Raw genomic sequence first — 20882 nt, 5'->3', positions numbered from 1 at the left:
TAATATAATGTAATCAGTAAAACTGCAGCTAGCTCTTCTTCTTTGGAGTATTACTTTAGGTTTAAAGAGTTTTATATATATACACATCTATATATAGATATATACAGTTATTAAAATTAAATAATTTCACAATATTCTAATTGGCTGATAAAGATTTGCACATGTGTAATAATGAAGACTTCCACGGACAGCTCAGTTTTTGAGACAGCAACTGTCTGTTCTCTGGCTCATACCATGTGCCTGTCAGCCTTTTGAAATGGGATGGACTATGGTTGCTGTGTGCCTTCACAGCAAGGCACGCCACTTAGTGTGCCTGGGTATAAATTCAGGACTGAAGCCTTGGAAGTATTTGATCAATTTAACCACGTACTAACTGAACATCTGTACTAACACAAGAGTCTCACTGGAGTAGAAACAAAGACCAGTCCAGGATTTGGATAGAGAAGAAAACAAGAACAGGTAGGATAACATTTAGACTTACGTTTGGTAAATGAGTGAAAAACGTAAAGTAAGGAATAAAAATGTCAAAACACAATTAGCCATGTTTGACTTAACTGTTTCATGCAATTTTGGGTTGGTTGTCTTATAAAGATGTAATTTATTTGAAGCGTAGCTGAAGACAATAACATTGTTTATAACTATGGCAATGAAAGTCTTTGTTTGGTAAATGCATGGTGGTACTCTACTGAAGACAAAGATCTGAATACTTTGTCATTTCACTGTTGTTCATTGTGTTTAATTGTCTCCCCCCCCCCAGAAAAAAACCCCCAAAAAACCAAAAAAACAGAAAACATCCCATCAAACATGAAGCATTAGAATAAAATAGGATTCGGGTGGGGGACAAACCTGCATGCCAAATTAAAGTATGAATGCTAGATTGAAAGCACCTTTGTTGGAAAAAGTATAGAAAACAGTGCTTGTGCGAATGGTTGAATGACACATGTTGTATAAAGAGTTTTGAGTGGGGGCTATATAAGGACCGTTCCATTTATCATTAAAATGAGCATTTATAAACACAGGTCACGCTCACCTTGTAAATATAGGTCAGTGATAACAACAATATTATAATATTGTTGATAATATGCAGCTGTTGAATTGGCTCACCAGAGAAAATCTTTGTTTCACAAATTGTTTCCCAAAACATGTACATTTTGGATGATAAGAAAAACTGCCAATGTCCAGTGATTCACACATAGATTACTGAATGATGAACAATAATGTAAAACAATCCTGTGAGGGATGAGTCCCTCAGGGACTCTGTAATGCTGAAAAACAAGATGGGTACAAAGAAGGAAAGAAACAGGGCCACAATTAATTTCACAATCACTGAGTCATTTTCATAATTTCCAAACTCGATATGTATATAAGTTGTTGCTATCTTATGGAAATACAAATAATAGCAAAATGCTTTTTCAAATGTTGCAGAGCAACTAAAGGTGTCTCAAAGATAGAAACACCTGTAACTGTAGTGTCTGATGTTGTCTGCTATTAGTGAAGATTGACAGAAGAGAATATTTTAAAAAAGCAGAAATGTTTTAAACTGTGTTTAGAGTTAACTGATTCACATTTAACTAAATAATGAAGGGCAGCCTTCTAAATCTTTAAAGAATATATAAAGTTGTATTAGTAAAAGCAAACATATTGTTGTTTTGAGACAAAATGGATGCAGGCCTGACCTGGTTTAAGTCTGTGATCCTTGTGATCTATGATGATCGAGCCCATCATGCAAGTGGATTCCAATCTGAACCTGACTTGGTGTCATTTTGCTATTTGGATAGAATAACCGAGAATCATTTATAGCTGATTTTCAGTAAAAAATATAGAGGTTCTGAACCTGAAGAGCTGGAATGTGATTTTTAGTCTTGAGTGCCATAAATGATAAGTAAGACTAGAAAAGTGCTTAACAAATGCAAATACATTACACTAAATTTTAAGACACTGCATTTAGTTTTGTTTTCACTCAGTATTAATCATATTCACAAAATATATTTATATTCACATAATCTCTAAGATGCCACTTGTAACTGAGATTTTACTATCAGTGTGACCGATTATGACACGACAAATGGTTTTGGGCTTTTTGTAATAAATAAGAATTAGGTTTTTATTAGCTTTTTTTTTTAAATTTTACTTTTTTCATCCTGTTCTGTCAGACAGCTTTTGCAGTCAGAATTATGATCTGAACACACGCCAAACACATTTTGCTTTTCCAAGATCAGCTCTATAAATTCTCTATAGGCTCCTCTTGTTCGTGTTATTTCATTTATTACATTATACGTGGTATACAGAATGCTTGTCCCCACGAGTTTGAAGACATTCCTGAGGCTCTTTTAGGTTTTAGTATCAGGGTTACAATTAGGTAATGGTTAGGTTTAGGCTAAGGGTTAAGATTAGGAATTCATTTTTAATGGTTAGGGTGAGCAGCTAGGGAAAGCATTATGTCAATTAGATATCCTCAATAAAATTGTAAATGGACTGATTCTTATATAGCACTTCTCTACTCTCCTGGTGTACTCAAAGTGCTCTATGCAACATGTCACATTCACACAAGCACTTTTCTTCGAAGTCTTTAGTGCTTCCTAACGAACATTCATACGAGCAACTTGGGGTTAGTATGTTGCCCAAGGATACTGGGCATGCAGACTCGAGGAGCCAATGATCCACTAACCTTCCAGTCAGTAGGTGACCTGCTCTACCTCCTGAGCTACAGCAACCCCCAATAAGATAGGAAAATGAGGGGGTCATTTCAGTAGACCGCTGAACTAGCACATCTGGATATAAAAAAAAACCCAAACCCCTGCCCCATATAGACTTTGTGTGGTCTCAAACCACCTAAAGCTAAGGAAAATACCAGTAAAAAAAACACTTTGATTATAGCATTTTACAAAAAAAGAAAGATATAACTATTTCAACTGCAGGCCCCTATTCCAAGCAGCAGGTTTAGATAAGGACTATTAGTTTTTTAACCTTGAACTGAGGAAAACTGGATTTTTCTGTCCTAGAAAGAGAGTTAACTTAACCCTCTCGAGGCAGGCGTTGCCGATTTGCAACAGTTAAAAACTGATTACCCCACATACATATTTTATGAGGTTTTTTTTCACTCAGAAGTACCACTGCAGGACTTGGTTGTGCATTAGCAAACAAAAAGTTTAATTTGAGCCTGAGAGGGTTAAACAGTCACTGGGGTAACAGACTGTCTGAGCTTAACATAGTCCGCCTGTTCTATTTGTGGACGTATCCCAAAAACATGCTTTTCCAAAGAAAAGCTCTCTGAACCTTACTTACCCATTAAGTTTTGTTTTACATGGCTGATCAATGACGAAAAATGAGATTAAAATAAGTTTTGAGACTTTTAAAATGAAGAAACTGTATTTTAAAGTGATTTATTAAATATAGGCTATACACAGTCAGGTTGTGACCCGAATACATTTCATGTCGAAATGTGTTCACAGATTGATATTCTGTCATTAAACCATGTCAAGCAACATTATGAAAGGTGCAGTGAAAATTACAGTGTGAATCTTTGCCCTGTCCTCAGGCAGGCACATGCTAGGCTCCATTCTGGAAACCATGTCTATGCTGGAGACCACTTGTTTAGCATGTCAGGTTCCAGCTGAATAATGAGATATAAAAGAAACAAATGTAAATCAATGTATGACAGCAGACATTAAATATTACATATTTTGTATCAAACTTTTATTCTGCCTATAATGATGACAAAGTGACCCTAGCAAATTAAATAACTCCCCCTTCTGTTTTTTTTTTTTTTTAATTTAAATATCATGGTGAGGACTGACTCAGGTTTATATTCTGTGGTCCACTGGATAGAGGCTCTTTAATTACCTGCTGCTATGGTGAATCCTGGTATTGGGCTTTGTTGATCTTCAACCAGGCACACGCAATCCTGAATCTCTATATAAAAGCACTAATCTCTGATCCTATGAGTATTACCCAGTAAGCAAACAGATGGAGCAGGGAAGGAGACTCACCCAGCTCTGACTGCTACTCAGTTCCTCTGGATGTCGATCCTCCTCCCTCTGAAAGCGTGCTTGCCAGGGTGGCCCTCTGGTCAAGGTTTCACCTCAGTCAGATCCATTATCAGCAGCAATCTATTAAATCTGTGAACTTGGTGACTAAATCTAATTAACCTAAACTGATTTAATTCTGATCCTTGAGGACAAAGAGATTGGAGCAAATGGGCACGCCTTGGCAACAACGCACCTATCTCTGTGGGAATATACAGGAAAGGAGCCCAGTTCTTGGAAGTTGTAATCCATTAGGAAACGATGGAAATCTAAATCCTCCTGAATTTATAATCCACAGAAAAAAATGCGAAGAGAAAAAGTCAAAATTACAATTAGACCCAATTAGTGGGTCCACAGTGTTTGGGCAGTGGTTGCTCATCTGGCATATCTGTGGACTCTCAGAGCCAAATCTTCAGATGATGCCTTCTGGCCATCACAAGAACTAGTGTTAGTTTTTAAATGTGTTCTCCCCTTCGCTCTCCTCCCTCTTTTTCTCTCTGGACATCTAATCATCGGTGTTAAAATCTAGTCACCAGATGTCCAGCCAGACCCTATTTATAGAACCTATTTGTGTGACCTTAATTTAACATGATTTAAAATGTAGTTTAAAGATTATTTTCCATGTTTTACTTTAATATGATTTATTATTAAATCCATCACTCTGTTTTTCCATTACAATATACTAAATATAATTTCTCTTATTCAGCCATACATGTTAAAGTCAGACATTCAGTGAATATTTGCTTAGACATCCTCACCAAGCACTAAAGGCCTGAGGCAAAATCTAGGCTGTGTGCTAAGTTTGCATTTCCTGTTGGTACAAACAGTCCCAGCACAGAAGCACACACACATCAAATCACAGTTAAAGGCCAGGAGGTCAGAACTCAAGTATTAGAAAGATTTAATTATTCAAATTGCATTTCTCATTAATCATATTAATCAGACTTATACTTTAATTATATTTCATTAAGAATTAAAGATGATTTATTATTAGCAAAAACACATATACATAAACTCCGCTCTGTATGACTTCAAACATAAAAGGCTGGATGTTAAGTCCGTTTGCCCTCTCTCAGATGTAATGATAGGATGGTAATTATTCCTAACCAGGGATAACAACAACAGTCATGTATATCATTTATTTGTGTAGGTTTCTGGACAACAATGAACATTCAGTCTGCCATTAACAAAGAGATCTTCATCCCTCGTGATGAGCGGATGCTGGTGGCGGTGGAGGTGAGGAGGAGGAAAAAAAAGAGGATGGCTTTCCTGCCTACTGGACCTAAAGGGGATTATGCCACATTCATCTGTATATCAGGTAAAAGTCTATATTAGGCACTCTATGTTTCTGATTAAAAAAAATAAAACTGTAGGTTGAAGTTCTAGTGAGGCCATTAGAGTCATAAAAAAAATCAGACAGGGCACATTCATATTTTTGTGACTCAAATCTGAGAAATTATCATCTCAAAATATTGGGTTTTTTTTTGTTGTTGTTTTTGTTTAAAACCTCATTAATATCAGAGAATATGTCATACAACTTTGATACTGTGAGATCTCAATCATGATCTTATTCCATAGTTTTTGGAGACAAGGAAAAATAAAATTTCTTTTTAGGAAAAAAATGAAACATAAATAATTTGTGATATATTAAAACAGGTATTAATGTATATTAAGAAAAGTCCAACACTGCTCATCACTTTTGCAAGCTTGTTTTTTTTATACATGTTAATGGAAATAGCAGAGACTAACGCATAGTCTCTGCATGCGTTAGGATTTTATATAAACAAAGTCATGTGTGTGACATGCACCTGCACGTAGTATTTGTCAACGCTGGCTGTGTGGCAGGTAAAGGCTGGACCCAAATGCAGGACTTAAACATAAGGGATAAACTAAGGAAGGCAGCTTTTATTGCTATAGTAAAATCAAACACTACAAACAAGAAAACAGAACCTGAACTAGGAGTAGCGCGAAAACCACAGTGACACAAACAGCAACGAGGGATGACAACAGGCAGGGGAATACCGAGTATTAAATACATGGAGGATAATGAGGGAAGGGGAAGCACAGCTGGAATTAATCAGACTAACAGGACAAGGAAATAAAGCTGAACATAATGCACTATCAAAATAAAATAGCACACTATCAAAATAAAACAGGAAGCATGAGACACACTCTATCATGGTACTGGGTCTGTGACAATTAACCTCTGTGTATTTAGTCCTCAGTTTTCCTCTGCCTGTTGAGAGTGAGCGAGTGAGAGAGTGCATGTGTGAGTGAGTGAGTGAGTGAGTGTGTCTGTCTGTTTCACAAAATATCTTTGAAAATGAGGGTGGTAAGCCACGATAACATCCCCCAGGAGCCAAAGACAGAACGAGATGGATCCGGGAGAACCACAGCCCCAAAGAGTACTGAAGACCTGAGGCCACACATTTCGCCGATATCTGCGTGCCCATCCAGCAGGAGAAGGAGTGAGGCCCTAGATGGGGCACAAACGACCAAGGGGGGAGAGTCCCATGGGCATTGGACAGCCAACCCCAGTAGAGACCAACCACCCTGGTGTGAACCAAGATCAGGGTCACTGGGCTGACCCAAGAAACACCCGCTACTCGGAAGATCTTCTTCCTGTGGCCTCTGAGAGTGGACTCATCTCTGTGCTTGTCCTGCTAGACCTCAGTGCAGCGTTCAATACTGTCAACCATTATATTCTATTAGAACAATTAGAGCATGCTGTAGGTATTACAGGTACTGCACTACAGTGGTTTGTATCATATCTAGCTAATAGACTCCAATTTGTTCATGTAAATCTTCACACATTAAGGTCAATTATGGTGTTCTACAGGGTTCCGTGCTAGGACCAATTCTGTTTACATTATACATGCTTCCCTTAGGCAATGTCATCAGAAGGCATAGCATATATTTTCACTGCTATGCAGATGACACCCAACTTTATCTATCCATGAAACCAGATAACACACACCAATTAGTTAAACTGCACTAATGTCTTAAAGACATAAAGACCTGAATGGCCTCTAATTTTCTGCTTCTAAATTCAGATAAAACTGAAATTATTATCAGGATTTCCTAAAAAAAAAAAAAAAAAACACACTGAAAAGCCTTCAGTTAATCCAAAATGCTGCAGCAACCATAATGACAGGGACTAGAAACAGAGAGCATATTTCTCCAATATTGGCTTCTGTACTGTTCTCTCTATGTGTTGAACTCTCTGAATGTGAGCATAGATAAACAGCCAGCAAAACTACTTTTCAAGAGCCAGGAAGACAAGCGTACTTGCTCCTTTAATGACTTTGTACATAGCAATCTGACATCATGAACTGGAGTGATACAAAACACAAAAACACAAAGGACTGTCATATAATCAGCATGTAAGTATAGTTAGACACTAACATAGGAGACTACAAAATAAGTATCCTGTAGATATACAGTCTGACATTAATACAACGAAAAATGAGCAGGTAGTTGGTGAGTGTACGCTTTTATCATTAGCTCAGAAGCTACGACCTATAACTACTGCACTTCAAAGAAGGTACAAAATAATGTCACAAAACACCCTATTACTAATTACCTAATATACAAAGAACTGACAGAACTTACAACCATTGCTTTCTGAAGGACTCCTCTGAAGGATTGTTTTGGATTCAACACAAATGATTACAAAGGGGTAGCCATTCCCACTGTTCTCTGCACTTCCTGTTTCCTGTCTATGGACATGTCAAAATAAAAGCTTCCCTGTCTATCCAGGTGTCAAAATAAAGGCTTCACAATTTTCTGATGTATAACAATCAAAATACAATATTCATGGCTACTTATTTGTCCCATTAGCATATTATCATATTCAAGACAGTATAGAATCCCTTTATTGGCACCCTGTTAAATCTAGGTTTGAATTCAAATTCCCCATCTTATCAGGCCCCATCTTATCTTAATGACCTTATAGTACCATATCACCCCATTAGAGCTCCTTGGTCTCAGACTGCAGGCTTACTTGTTGTTTCAAAGTAGAATGGGAGGCATAGCCTTCAGTTTTCAGGCCCCACTTCTATGGAACCAGCTTCCAGGTTGAATTCAGGAGACAGACACTATCTCTACTTTTAAGATGAGGCTTCAAACTTTCCTTTTTGCTAAAGCATATAGTTAGGGCTGGATCAGGTGACCCTTATGGAGCCCCGCAACGGACATGGGAGAAAAAAAAATTAAGACGGACTTTTGCGAGATCTCGCAAAACAAACTCGGGAGATCTCGCAAAACAAACTCGGGATCTCGCAAAAGTTTTAGCCGCATTCTTTGGAGACCGCCAGCTCGAAGCCGACCGGGAGGTCGAGGCACGATGTGCTGGGAGAGTGGTGTTCCTCCCGCCTGTAGTAGGTCTCGACCTCCCGTTAGCTTCGAGATGGTGGGTGTCAGATCTCCGAAAAGGTCGGAGCACTTTTGCAAATATGTGATGTCTTGTAAACCAAGCATTTATTTGACGTTTACACAACTACATTCACGCCTCAAAATATCTTAAAAGTTTATTTTGTGACCCAGAAAGAGTAATATTACAACTAAGTAGCTGCCGCCATTGTTGGAATTCAACTTTAGTGAGATATCGCAAAACTTTTGCGAGATCCCGAGTTAGTTTTGCGAGATCTCGTAATTTTTTTTCTCCCATGTCCCTTGCGGGGCTCCGTAGACCCTGAATCCCCCCCTTAGGTGTAGGCTGCTGGGGGATTCCCATTATGGAATCTCCCAGCAGATTCCATATTTCTTCTTCAGTCACCTTTCTCACTCACTATGTGTTAATAGACCTCTCTGCACTGAATCATACTTGTTATTAATCTCTGACTCTCTTCCACAGCATGTCTTTTATCCTGTCTTCCTTCTCTCACCTCAACCGGTCGCTGCAGATGGCCGCCCCTCCCTGAGCCTGGTTCTGCCGGAGGTTTCTTCCTGTTAAAAGGGAGTTTTTCCTTCCCACTGTTGCCAAAGTGCTTGCTCATAGGGGGTCATATGATTGTTGGGTTTTTCCTCTGTATGTATTATCGTAGGGTCTTTACTTACAATATAATGCTCCTTGAGGTGACTTGTTGTGATTTGGAGCTGTATAGATAAAACTGAATTGAACATCCAGCCAAACACTCTGGAACGAACAACCATCCCAGCAGGGTGCAGTGAACCCCTCCCATCATGACCATGTCCATTCACACACACACACACACACACACACACACACACACACACACACACACACACCCCGCTGGAACACGACAAAACAAGACAAGATAGAGCTCTTTGTCTTTGTGGCTCGCGAGGGAAGTCAGCCCAGGCCTTCACCTTTCCTTAGCCAACTTTGACTTATTCCTTCGCTACAGCCCTTTTTATTGTCAGCAAGCAATCATTCATGAATATGCAATTACAAATACACGTGACATTCTTAAGCAGGCATATCTGAACAACATCAGCGTCTGTATTCTGTGTGTGTGGGTGTGTGTAGGTGCATGTGTGTGTGTTCTTCCAGCCATACTATACATAGACATATGACCTTACAATGAACTTAAACTGTGTGTATGAGGTATGCAGAAAAACAGAAGTAAGCGTCTTGCTAAACTATAAAAACAGGAACTTGCAATAGGTCAAATCTCAAATGCACATTTAAAGGTGTGAAGTCTTGCACCTCAAGAAACAGAACAGTCGAGGCTGCTTCTTCTCATCTCATGGTACACAAATGCACACAGAATCTTATCAGACCTAATAAGGATATGATTCTTATCAGCATACAAATGATTATATATTTCTAAGCACAAATGACAATATAAGAAATATCAATTCCAACACTTGCTCTTGCTAGAAAGTCTGCAAAAGACATTGAAGGAGAACTTACGTTGACATTGACAGTGGTCAACTATTTTTCAACAAACACAACACCACCAGCCAGAGGTTATGCTGTACCAAAAAGCATTCTTGAAAGGTGCTGCAGTGACTCAAACTACTTTCACATTTTATGAAGGTGACATTGATTTGAACAAACCAAAAAAACTAACAAACAAACTAAAAAGGTGAAACAGTAAATGAGTGTTAAGTGATTTTTGAGGCCTATGACCTGCAGGAGCATAAATGGAAGATGCATTGCTGGGTTTGCTTCTATTCATTTGATTTGTTCATTACTGAAACTGAACACTTGCAAATAATCTGCTGGTGATGATGCGCTTATAAATTCAGATAAAACTGAAGTTATTGTACTCAGTCCTCAGTCAAATATTCAAAATATGATATCTAGCCAGATGCTTGGATGGCATTACCTTGGCCTCCAGTAACACTGTGCCCAAGCTCTTTTTGCAAATTGCAAAGCTTCTAATGAATGTATTATCTTTGTAGCCTTCAAGGGCAAGCAATTTATTACCATCTAAATGAAAAGAAATCTACTCTAAATGTTCAGTTCTTTGGTTATCAAGTATCTTTTTTATGTTAAAAAATTTAGTTTAAAATGATCAGAACAAAATCTCTGGTGTTAGTAAAATTATTACTACAAGCTTTAAATTCTGATATTGTGGTTTGCATTTATTTCCTAGTCACCAACACCAGACCTCCTCAGCTTCTCATCACCAAGGTGAAGCGGTTTGGAGGCTCCTCCTCCTTCATCAGGAGGTCCCAGTGGACAGTTGAACAACTCAAACAGGTCAACGGGATTAACCCCAACAAGGTCAGCAGCAGTACCTGTTGTATCCTTACATTACATTTCATATGCATTCAGTTGTTTGCCAGCTTTGTTTGTTTTCCTGTGTCCTCCTCTTCAGGACAGCCCAGAGTTTGATTTGGTTTTTGACAATGCTGTGGACCAGTGGGTGGCTAGCTCCTCAGCAGACAAGTGTATTTTTGTCCAGATCCTGTACCACGCCTGTCAAACCCACTGGGAGGGGAAAGCAGGTGGTCTGGGAAAGTCAAGGAAGTTTGGAAAGGCAAGCCAGCAGGGACGAGTTGATAAATGTGATCAAGAACTGGCAGGAGCTGGTCACCCAGATACCTATGAATCCAAAAACCTACAGGCACGACGGAAGAGCTTTGTTCTTCCCAAACACACAGAATTCATTAACTGCCAGTCCAAACTAACACAAGGTAGTGTCTCATGGTTACTGAGGTTATGATAAAAGTTATTTCTTAACAGATTTTTTGTTAAAATTTTGTTTTGTTGTAATGTGTTATGTTTGTTCATTTAGATGCCTGCACCATGAATTTGGTCATCTATCGCTGCAAAGCCTTCTTGAATCGTGTAAAAAACTTGATGGTTTCAAACCAAAGTCCCTCACCAGGTCAAGGTAAGATAGTGACTAAAGGAACATATAGAGGTTTAATGTTTTAACAGGTTTAATGAAAAGAGGGTTTTGTCTGTATTATGGGAAACATGACATCCAAAGATTTCTTAATCTATACTGGTCTTCCCTTAGTACCCAGACTGAAGGTAGTTATATATCAAATTACAGTTAATCTTTAAATCTGTCAATACTGCTAACCTGTAATACTTACAGCATGCTCTAATCTCTGTAATAAAATACTATAGTCAACAGTATCAAATGTTGCAGTGAGGTCTAGCAGAAAAAGTACAGAGATGAGTCCACTGTCATAAGAAGTTTATGTGTTCACTAAAGCTGTTTCTGTTCTGTGATGAGCTCTGAAACTTGACTGAAACAGACTCAAATAAACCACTGCCCACACTGCAGATGATCAGTAAGCTGTTTTACAACTAGTCTTTTAAGAAAACCCTAACCCTTTGAGATAAAAGGAAGGTTGGAGATTAGCCTATAATTTTGCTAAAAAGCAAAATTTTGCTCTTCTAAATTAGTGAGACGCCATTTCCTCCCCAGCTTATGAGTTATCTGCTTTAAGGTACATGTTTGAGAGTTATACCAGGGAGTCAAGTACTTCTGATTTGATACTTTCTTTTTTTAGAGCAACCCCAGTATCCAGAGTTGTACTCAGCCAAGATGTAAAATTATTAACAAGATAATCGAGCTCTGGGTAGCTGCTCTGCACTGTGTTGGCACAGTTGCCAAATTTTATTAGACTTTCAAATGAATTAAAACTTGATCTGGCTGTTTCACTATAAACTGGCTTTGACCAGGTGCTCGCCCCAAGATTTCAGATAGAGGAGTGAAAAAAATTATCAGAAGAGTTGTCCAAGAGCCATAGACCACTTACAGAGCACTACAGCAGGTACAATTCCCGTTGCCTGTGTGCATGCTCACCAAGCAAGACATCATTGCGGAAACATGTTGAAGTGGGTTTAAAGTTTGATAAATAACAATTAGACAAGCCTGTGAATTACTGACAGAATAGTCAGATGAGACTAAAACTGAAGTCTTTGGATGCCATAATACACACCATGTTTGACGGTCAAAAGGCACTGCATATCAACCCAAAAAACACAACCCTTTGCAGCAATATATATCAACACCTTCATATAATTGAAGGAAGGATGAATGAAAAAATGTACTGAGACATTCTTGATAAAATCTGATGCCATCTACCCGGATGATGAAGATGAAATGAGGGTAGACACTTCAGCAAGACAATGATCCCAAACACAGCCATGGATACTGTCAACTGGATTCAGAGAAAGGAAATAAAGCTGTGATTGGCCCAGCCAATCACCTGACTTAAATCCAAGTGAAAATCTATGGAAATAACTAAAGCTCAGAGTTCATTAAAGAGCCCACTGAACCTTCCAGATTTGAAGACTGTGTTGAAGAATGGGCCAAAATCACACCTGAGCAATGCATGTGACTAGTTACTCCACACAGGAGGCGTCTTGAAGCTATCATCATCAACAAAGGATCTTGTACAAAGTATTAAATAAATTTCAGTAAGGGTGTTCAATAATTTTTCCCTGTGTCATTTCTCATTATTAGACATAATTTATGGTCATCTATAGTTTGATTTCTTTGCATGTGTGGATTAGATGAGTTGTTACTGGCATCTGGTGGGAATTTCATGCCAACAGTACCTTTAAATATATTTATTTAGATAGAGCCTAAAATAATACATGCAAGCTGCAGGTGTTCAATACATGTTTTACCTGCTATAAATTTAGCATAAAAGTGTTAACAATTTCAATATCCTGTGAGAAGCAGCTCTGTAATTATGATAAAGGAACTGTCCTCCCAGCCCATTGTTCCTTCAGTGGTGCTAGTTTCAGTCATTATACAAATGTACTGTTTATACGATTGGGGAAACCTGCAGTCAGCTGAGACTGAAGAAGTCACTTGGATGAGTGACAAAACGTTTCTCCCACTGAAAACACTATGTTCAAATGAACAGAATCAACTTTTGGAGAGCTCTGTAATAAGTAATGTGCTCCATATCCTTTTTTATTTAACACAATTTCTTCTTGCTTTGACAAGGTTGCTGCCATTTTGAAGAGTCAATGAGACCACTCAAATGCTGTGTAAATGCTAATCCATTTTTTGCTGATAGTGAAAAAATGAAACTCAAATTGGAGGCATTAAATGGATAGTAAATGATAGCTCAAGTTAGGTAAATTAAATGTGAATCTAACACTAGTGGTATTCTAACTGAAGTGGTATGGTGGTGGAATAGGTTGCAGGTCCAAACCCTGAATGGGGTTTCTCTATGGAGTTTCTATAATCTATATGTGTAGGTTTTCTTCAGGGTATTTTGGCTTCCTCCCACAGTCCAAAGACATGCTTGTTAACTGATTCTAAATTGCCTGTGACATAGATAAGGTGTATGGAATAAAACATTGTATGAATGTACGGTTAAATGTGCCTTGTATACTGAAGTCTTGTGAATGGTCAGTAACTAGAAAAACACTTGTATCCTATTGTACACCCCCCAGCATGCACTAAACAAATCATGAGTTTGTCTGATGCTGATATAAGATCTTTTTTACATTTTATTCACAGGAACTCCTAATATTTCAATCCACGAAATTCCTCCAAATGATTCTAATAGATCTAATGAAATGGCGATCCTGTTCTGAAATTGGTACTAGGTCTAGAGGATTTCTAAAAAGTCTATTGTACGGCTCAAAAAACACACTTTGATTCATAGATTTCTTCCTGTCTTAATGTTATGGCACTGGGACTCCTCAGCTCATTGTATCCTCAGCATGTCTCAGAGTCATTTTCCCTTCTGTCTTTTTGTCTATTGTTCTTGCTGAGCTGCACCTTTCTGTTGCCGGAGAAAGGCCTCTTTGTAATGAGATCCTGACATGAAAGGAGACTTTGTTTGTTTCAGGGAGGTTCATACAATAGCTGGCATTAGTTCTGTGACTAAGAGTGAGCACAGCATTCCACTGAAACCAGTAATAGGGCCAGTGTAATGGATGGGACACATGCCAAGCTGCACCACAATTAAAAGTAAACAGTTCCACAGCAATAGCTTAACAATGTGTTGCTATTGATAATGCTAGCAGAGGATGATGGTAATAGTATGAATTTGTTTGTATCAGTAGACTTGCATTTCAAAATGTTATCAGCATATTGGTGTATAAGTTGAACTTAGCTTGGAAAGAAAAAAAAGTGTCTGGACTTCTTTAAGTTGCTTGAAGATGTTTCACCTCTCACCTCTCATCCAAGAAGCTTCTTCAGTTCTAGGGTCAAATGGTGAAGAGTCCCATATTTAAGCCCTGTTTGAGTGTCCCGGGGGGATGGACCCCCTAATGATCCTCTACCTAATCACATGAACCAAGGTGTGAAAAGGGGTGTGGGTCACAATCAGCCAAGCTTTCGGGTGAGCTCATGGTGAAAGCCCCACCCTATCATGTGATTTCCCAGAATGTGAGTGGGCGTTAAGGCGTCTGTTAAGAGATCTCAAAGCTGGATTATAGATGGCAGACAGTTGGTGTCGTAAACCACCGCCTCTGATCAAAGATGGCCGTTCACAGTGGACCTAGCTTTTTTCACTCCTATTTCAAACCATCTTCTCTGTCCAAAATGTGAACACTGGCATCCTCGAAAGAGTGACCTTTATCCTTTAGATGCAGATGGATAGCCGAGTATTGTCCCATGGAGGTGGCTCTTCTATGTTGTGCAATGTGTTTATGAAGTGGCTGTTTGGTCTCGCCAATGTAGAGGTCTGTGCATTCCTTGCTACACTACGGAATACACTACATTGTTAGATTTGTGTGTTTTGTCTTTGGGATGAACCAGTTTCTGTCTGAGTTTGTTGCTGGGTCTGAAGTAAACTGGGATGTCGTGCCTGGAGAAGACTCTCCTGAGTTTTTCGGATACACCGGCTACATAGTGTCAGCTGGTGAACTTTATGTTTTATCCACAGAGTTAATGTGGGGATAAAGTATCTCCTTGGCAAATCCTGCACTTTATGGTGACATATGAAATTGGTTTGAACTTGGCCTCTATTGTTATTCATCACACTCCTCAGCAATTTCCAGATAAACGCTCTTAGGGTCCATGTGTGAGGCATTGAGTCATAGAGGTTTTTATTTATTCAGTCCAGGCAATACACAGGTTGGTCAGTCTGGTCTTACTGGTGTTTCTACATATTTTTTCCTGGGCCCTGCTGATGTATTGAGCTATGTTCCAGTTCATCACGGCCACTATGATGCCTGACAAGACATTCCATGTTGTGCTGAGGCAGGTTATTGGCTGGTATTTGGATAAGACTGGTCCTTAGCGGAGATCCTTGAGGATCAGGGCTGTTCTTTCTTTGGTTAGCCATTCTGGGTGCATCTTATCCAGTAGGCATGAATTATGATAGGGCCTGATGTTGTCCAACTCTTCATGCTTGAGACTCTTTCTTGGATGTCTGGTTACCAAAGCCTGTTCATGGAAGCTGTGGCTGCTCTTAGCTCCTTGCCACTGAGCATTGTAGTTAACCTTCTGGAACCCATTCTCATACCTTTCTACAGCTAGGATAGTTAACTAGTTTCTGTTCGTGCTGCCTTGATCTTGGTCTCTAGTCTCCTTCTTCTTGCGGCTGTTTAACTTGTAGCCAAGCATCTCAAGGATCACTGTTGCTGTGGTGTACATCAGCTGCTTGTTCTTACTGATGGTCCCAGTTGGTTGATTCTCCAAACTATCTTCTAGTAGACCTTTAGAGGGTACTTCACATAGTCTTGGTAATCAGCCTTGGATGGTCCAGTTCCCAGTTTAGCTATGACCCTCTCTTTCAGGTCAGCTGCTTTCAGTTTCAATACCTTCAAGTGTAAAGTTTGGTGAAGGGTGGTTTATGGTGTGAGGTTTGTTTGTTTTTTAGGAGTTGGACTCAAGCCTTCACAGAGGCGTTGGAGCTGTTATAGCTACAAATTTGGGCAAGCATAATATTATACATCTTTTCACCTTCATATGTTACCATATCCCCTTTCTTTTTAAGAATGCTTATTAATGGTCATTATTTGACTTTGGTGTTGCTGTGTACTGTGCGTACAGTGATGTCAAAAAGTGTATTTTACATTGTGATAGAGTTGAGACTGCAGAAACCAATACATTCAAAAATATGGCGTTATTATTTCAATTTGCAAGTGCGAATGTTGCATGTTGAGGAGAAAATTATTATGAGATAACAAAAGTTGCCTTTTGCCTAATTTGAGCGAGCAAAATTCATTGCTGCTTGCAAGAAATGTATTTCAGTTTTTGCTATTATCTATATACACGCACAATAACAGCCCCTCTCGCTCAGTTGTTGGCATTTGCTCTTGCTCAAATCTCTGCTCTGTGTGCTGACAGACATCTGCTGACCTGCTCTCAGTCTGTCGTTCGCACTCACAACATCTCTGCTCCGTGCGCGTACAACTCTCTGTACACCATTATAAGTGTGCCACAAAACCAACCAATCAAAGACTTGGATGCAAAAATTCTGATTGACTGTTATGGTCTCCAATCAGCTTGCTAGCTAGTGCATTCTGGAGACATGGTCCAGAATGTAGCTAAACCCGTTTTCGCTGAGCATGTTTAATTATTTTATTTTAATATATATATATTTTTAAGAACATTGTTGGTTTTAATCTAGTTTAAACCAAACCACCCCACTGGCTGGCCATATCGGATGTTACAGGGGATATTTTTGCAAATGCTAAATGAAACCATGAAAGATCAGCTCGTCTTTCACGATTAGCCTGCCTCTTTCGCAGTTTCTGGAGTTAGTTTCCCTTTCCCTATGGATTGACAACCGCCTGAAAGAAAAAGAAGCCGAGAAGAACTACAGACCCCACAGGCCTTTGGCTCACGCACTTCCAGTTCCTGTCACTCCTGCTCCCCTTCCAGTACTGTAACCTGCCTCCGTCGCGGTTCTGTCACTTAAACTGTCTCACCTCCGTTTGCCCACCCGAATATGCAGAACCTCATGCCCATAACAACACCACTCCAGATCTCTCTACCATCTCATCTGAGTAGCATGACATATAGGAGGTTTTCAGTAAACAAAATGCCATCTCACTTCCACCTCACAGACCAAATGATTGCGCGATTGAACTCCTCCCCAGATCTCTCTTCCCACTAGCTGTCTTTACATCTTGTCCTGGCCTGAACGAGCAGCCATGGAAAATATTTTCAGGAATCTCTCGCAGCAGGCATAATCTCCCCGTCCTTGAAGATTATAGGGGTCTGAATGACATCACAGTCAAAAACAAATACCCACTGCCTTTAATGAACTCTGCTTTCAAACATCTTCATGGTGCCACGATATCTACCAAAATCAACCTCTGCAACACATATCATTTGATTCGCATAAGACAGAGAGATGATGGAAGACTGCATTCAATACACCACTTGGACATTTTGGATATTTGGTAATGCTTTTGGGCTCACCAATGCCCCAAGTCTTCCAAGCCCTTGTGACTTTTTGAACAGATTCATTTTTGTATATCTGGATGATGTTCTGATCTACTGAAAACTCGAGGAACACCAAGCTCATGTCCATGCACCTCCTTGAAAGCGAATCCTATGTCAAAGCTTGAAATTGTGAATTTCACTTACCATCTGTGTCTTTTCTGGGCTACATCCTGGTAGGAGGGCAGGTGAAGGCAGGTCCGGCCAAAGCCCAAGCAGTCAAGGAATGGCCAACTCCCACATCACGGAAGCATCTTCAACGGTTCTTGGGGTTTGCCAATTTCTACAGATGGTTTATACGCAACTACAGCCCGGTAGCCTCACCTTTAACATGCCTCACGTCCACCAATGTTCCATTCACCTGGTCACCTGAAGCTGACACTGCTTTCATCACTAAAACATCTGTTCACCAGACAAACCATTCATGGTGGAGGTAGACGCCTCCGACACTGGGGTCAGGGCAGTCCTGTCCCAGCGTTCTGGTCACCAAGCTAAACTCCAGCCGTGTGCCTTTTTTTCTCGTCGCCTCACCCCTGTAGAGAGAAATTATGATGTGGGCGACCGGGAGCTGTTAGCAGTTAAACCTCCCTGGAGGAGTGGCGAAACCTGCTGGAGAGAATGGAGCAACCATTCACCATATGGGCTGCTCACGAGAACTTAACTTACCTTAGAATATCTAAGAGACTAAAGGCACACCAGGCACATTTTTTCCACACACTTTCTCACCAGTTCGTCCCCGAACTGATCATTCGTATCTCCCAACTATCCTCCCCTCTACATGCAAGATTGGGTACATAGCCGGACATTGCTGGAGACTGAAACTGACCTGGGAACTGGTCCAGTGAATCAACGCTTTGTGCCAGCAGCATCCCGTCCTGGACTGGGTTCATACTGGCCAAATACTGGCCATTCAAGGAACAGTCAGACCATTTCTTTATTCATGAGGTATTTCTGGTGGGATACTCTGGATAAAGATGTCAGGGAGTATGTGAGGGCCTGCACTCCCTGCGCCTGGAACAATACCCACACCCAACGTCCCGCGGGTTTGCTACAGCCTTTAGTTATGCCATACCGACCTGGGTCACATACAGCATTGGACTTTGTTATGCCAGTCCAATGCTGTTATACAGTTAGGTTATGGTTACAGTAATTATTTGGGCAGTGATTCTTTCTTTTGTCATTTTGCCTCTGTCCACTTCTGTTCATTACATTTTAAACAAACAAACAACCAAAAAACAAATCAAGAAAAGAAAGAAAAAATCCAAATGAGATTAAGTGCAGTTTTGCAAAAGTATGGCTTCTACTTTTTAGAAATTACAACAATTTTTAAAAATAGTCTCTGATTTTCAGAAGCTCAAGAAATATGGACCTAAGTTTAAGATACTGGACAATATGTAAAGGTATTTGGTCCACTATTTTCTTACTAAACGGACAAGTATAAAATTCTCTCAATATCCTTTTGTGTGTGTATGTGTGTGTATATAAACAGGTCAAATGCGGAACCGTGCCAAAGGCAGAAGTGTAGGTAATTTAGTCCAGAGGGTGAATGTTACTCTGGGCGAGCGTGGAGACAGACTAACTCGTGCTGAGGACAAAACTGTGGAACTGACACACAAAGTCCAGCAGTTTGCAGACACTGCTCATAAGGTAACATATACAGCCTTCTCTGCTAGATTAATCATTCAAAATTGTATATAGTATAGATAGTAGAATAGATAACCCATATTTGCACAATTGTTTGTCAAAATTTAACTGCCATACATTTTTTATTTCTGTTGTTCTATTTCCTATACAGCTAGCCCTGAAGTATTCAAAGTAGAGTGTATTGGAGAGAGAATACCGCTAACTCTGGAAGATGCTAATAAGAAGAATATAAGAAGATTTACTCTTGGGCTCCAGGATGTCACTAATTTGTTTCTATTATAACTAAATGTATCAAAGACAACTAAATAATATGTCCCTGTGTTCTGGGGCGCCTCTGCCCATAGGTAAATATCCCGTGAACTGTTTTTTGTCTGTTGTCAGATACTTTTATGAAAAGGAAAAAGTGGATTTATTTAACATTTGTGTTGTTCTAAAATAGCTTTTGTATTTTAGCTTTTGTACAATAGCCTTGAAATTTATTTGAAAGCCACTCCAGAGAAAAATTTGTACTGCTCTCAGTGAATGGCATTAATTACTCCATTTGATTTAGTTTGATTTTATGTTGATTTAATGTGCTTTAATTTGTATATTTCATAGTCTTCTTCGGTCTGGCATTATCAGTTGTTGTTATCCTTCTGTCTTTTTGTGTGTGTGTATGTACACTCACTGTCCAGTGTCTTATGTGTTGTCTACTATGTTCACATTATGTTTCCTGAACATCAAAGTGTCACGCTGTATTTACGCTGCTGTGCTGTGTATGTCATTTAGTCCATGTTAGTATTGTCTTAGAAAGTGGAGTGAAGGTAGATACGATGGTTTAGTTTAAGTGGTTAGGGTACAGGGTACCTTAAGGATGTTTAAATGCTGCCTGTCGAAGACTCACAGCAGTGAATAGAGGATTAATTAAATCAGACTGACTCATTCTAACCCAACTTCTATTAAATGTTTTCTTTATTGCTTCTAGTGGCATTTTATATATGTGGTAGATGTCTGAAATTTTTCTTCAAACCTATCAACTCTTCTCTGTGATCTAATTAAATAAAAACATGTTGAGCTTATACAGGGTATCAGCTGTTCCTCTAATAGTAAAAAATAAAAAATAGTCCACATATTAGTCTCACAGTACAAAAGATGTGAAGGAGACAGTATTTTTTTTAAAGGTAAACAAAGAACCTCCTGATTTCCATTGCCTGTCTCTTTTTCTCCTTAGGAGTCACAGGTAGGTCATGAATGAGGTGCTCTGTGTAGGTTCTCAGTCATCCAAGTCTCATAATCTTAGATGAGGTGAATGACGTTTGTAGTAAAAAACACTTAGAGTGTTCAGTTAGAGTAAAAGAGCTCTGTAAGTGTCTGTCCATTAAAATTTGTCCAGTGTAATGGACATCAGCCCTATAAGCTAAAAAGGAAGCATAAA

At 39.4% G+C, this 20882-nt stretch overlaps 1 protein-coding gene across 5 annotated transcripts; it reads left to right on the top strand.

Moving 5' to 3' along the window:
• Positions 1–249: 249 nt before the first annotated feature.
• Positions 250–20526, top strand: stxbp6l (syntaxin binding protein 6 (amisyn), like). Of its 5 annotated transcripts, none has more exons than XM_084953016.1 (8): positions 250–459; positions 5176–5343; positions 8881–9054; positions 10592–10722; positions 10817–11135; positions 11237–11335; positions 19314–19471; positions 19620–20442. In XM_084953016.1, the coding sequence occupies exons 2-8, from the start codon at positions 5190–5192 to the stop codon at positions 19641–19643; spliced, it is 1059 nt and encodes a 352-aa protein (XP_084809142.1). In that variant the 5' UTR covers positions 250–459; positions 5176–5189; the 3' UTR covers positions 19644–20442. The 5 variants fall into 5 exon arrangements, with proteins under 5 accessions (XP_084809142.1, XP_084809144.1, XP_084809141.1 ...); XM_084953015.1 differs by lacking the exon at positions 250–459 and adding an exon at positions 6382–6767 and having other exon boundaries at positions 5234–5343; positions 10904–11135; positions 19620–20526; XM_084953014.1 differs by lacking the exon at positions 250–459 and adding an exon at positions 6382–6767 and having other exon boundaries at positions 5234–5343; positions 19620–20526.
• Positions 20527–20882: the final 356 nt, after the last annotated feature.

This window comes from Perissodus microlepis, chromosome 15 (assembly GCF_051167445.1).
Source record: "Perissodus microlepis isolate ML-2025 ecotype Zambia chromosome 15, ASM5116744v1, whole genome shotgun sequence".
Taxonomy (NCBI): Eukaryota; Metazoa; Chordata; class Actinopteri; order Cichliformes; family Cichlidae; genus Perissodus; species Perissodus microlepis.
This window is presented reverse-complemented; position numbering and strand designations above follow the sequence as displayed.

Coding starts and splice junctions, on each gene's coding strand:
- stxbp6l (XM_084953014.1), top strand. CDS start 6,506: ATGGGGCACAAACGACCAAGGGGGGAGAGTCCCATGGGCATTGGACAG. Junction 6,768..8,880: donor GCATGCTGTAGGTATTACAG/GTACTGCACTAC, acceptor TCTCTTCCACAG/CATGTCTTTTATCCTGTCTT. Junction 11,136..11,236: donor CCAGTCCAAACTAACACAAG/GTAGTGTCTCAT, acceptor TTGTTCATTTAG/ATGCCTGCACCATGAATTTG.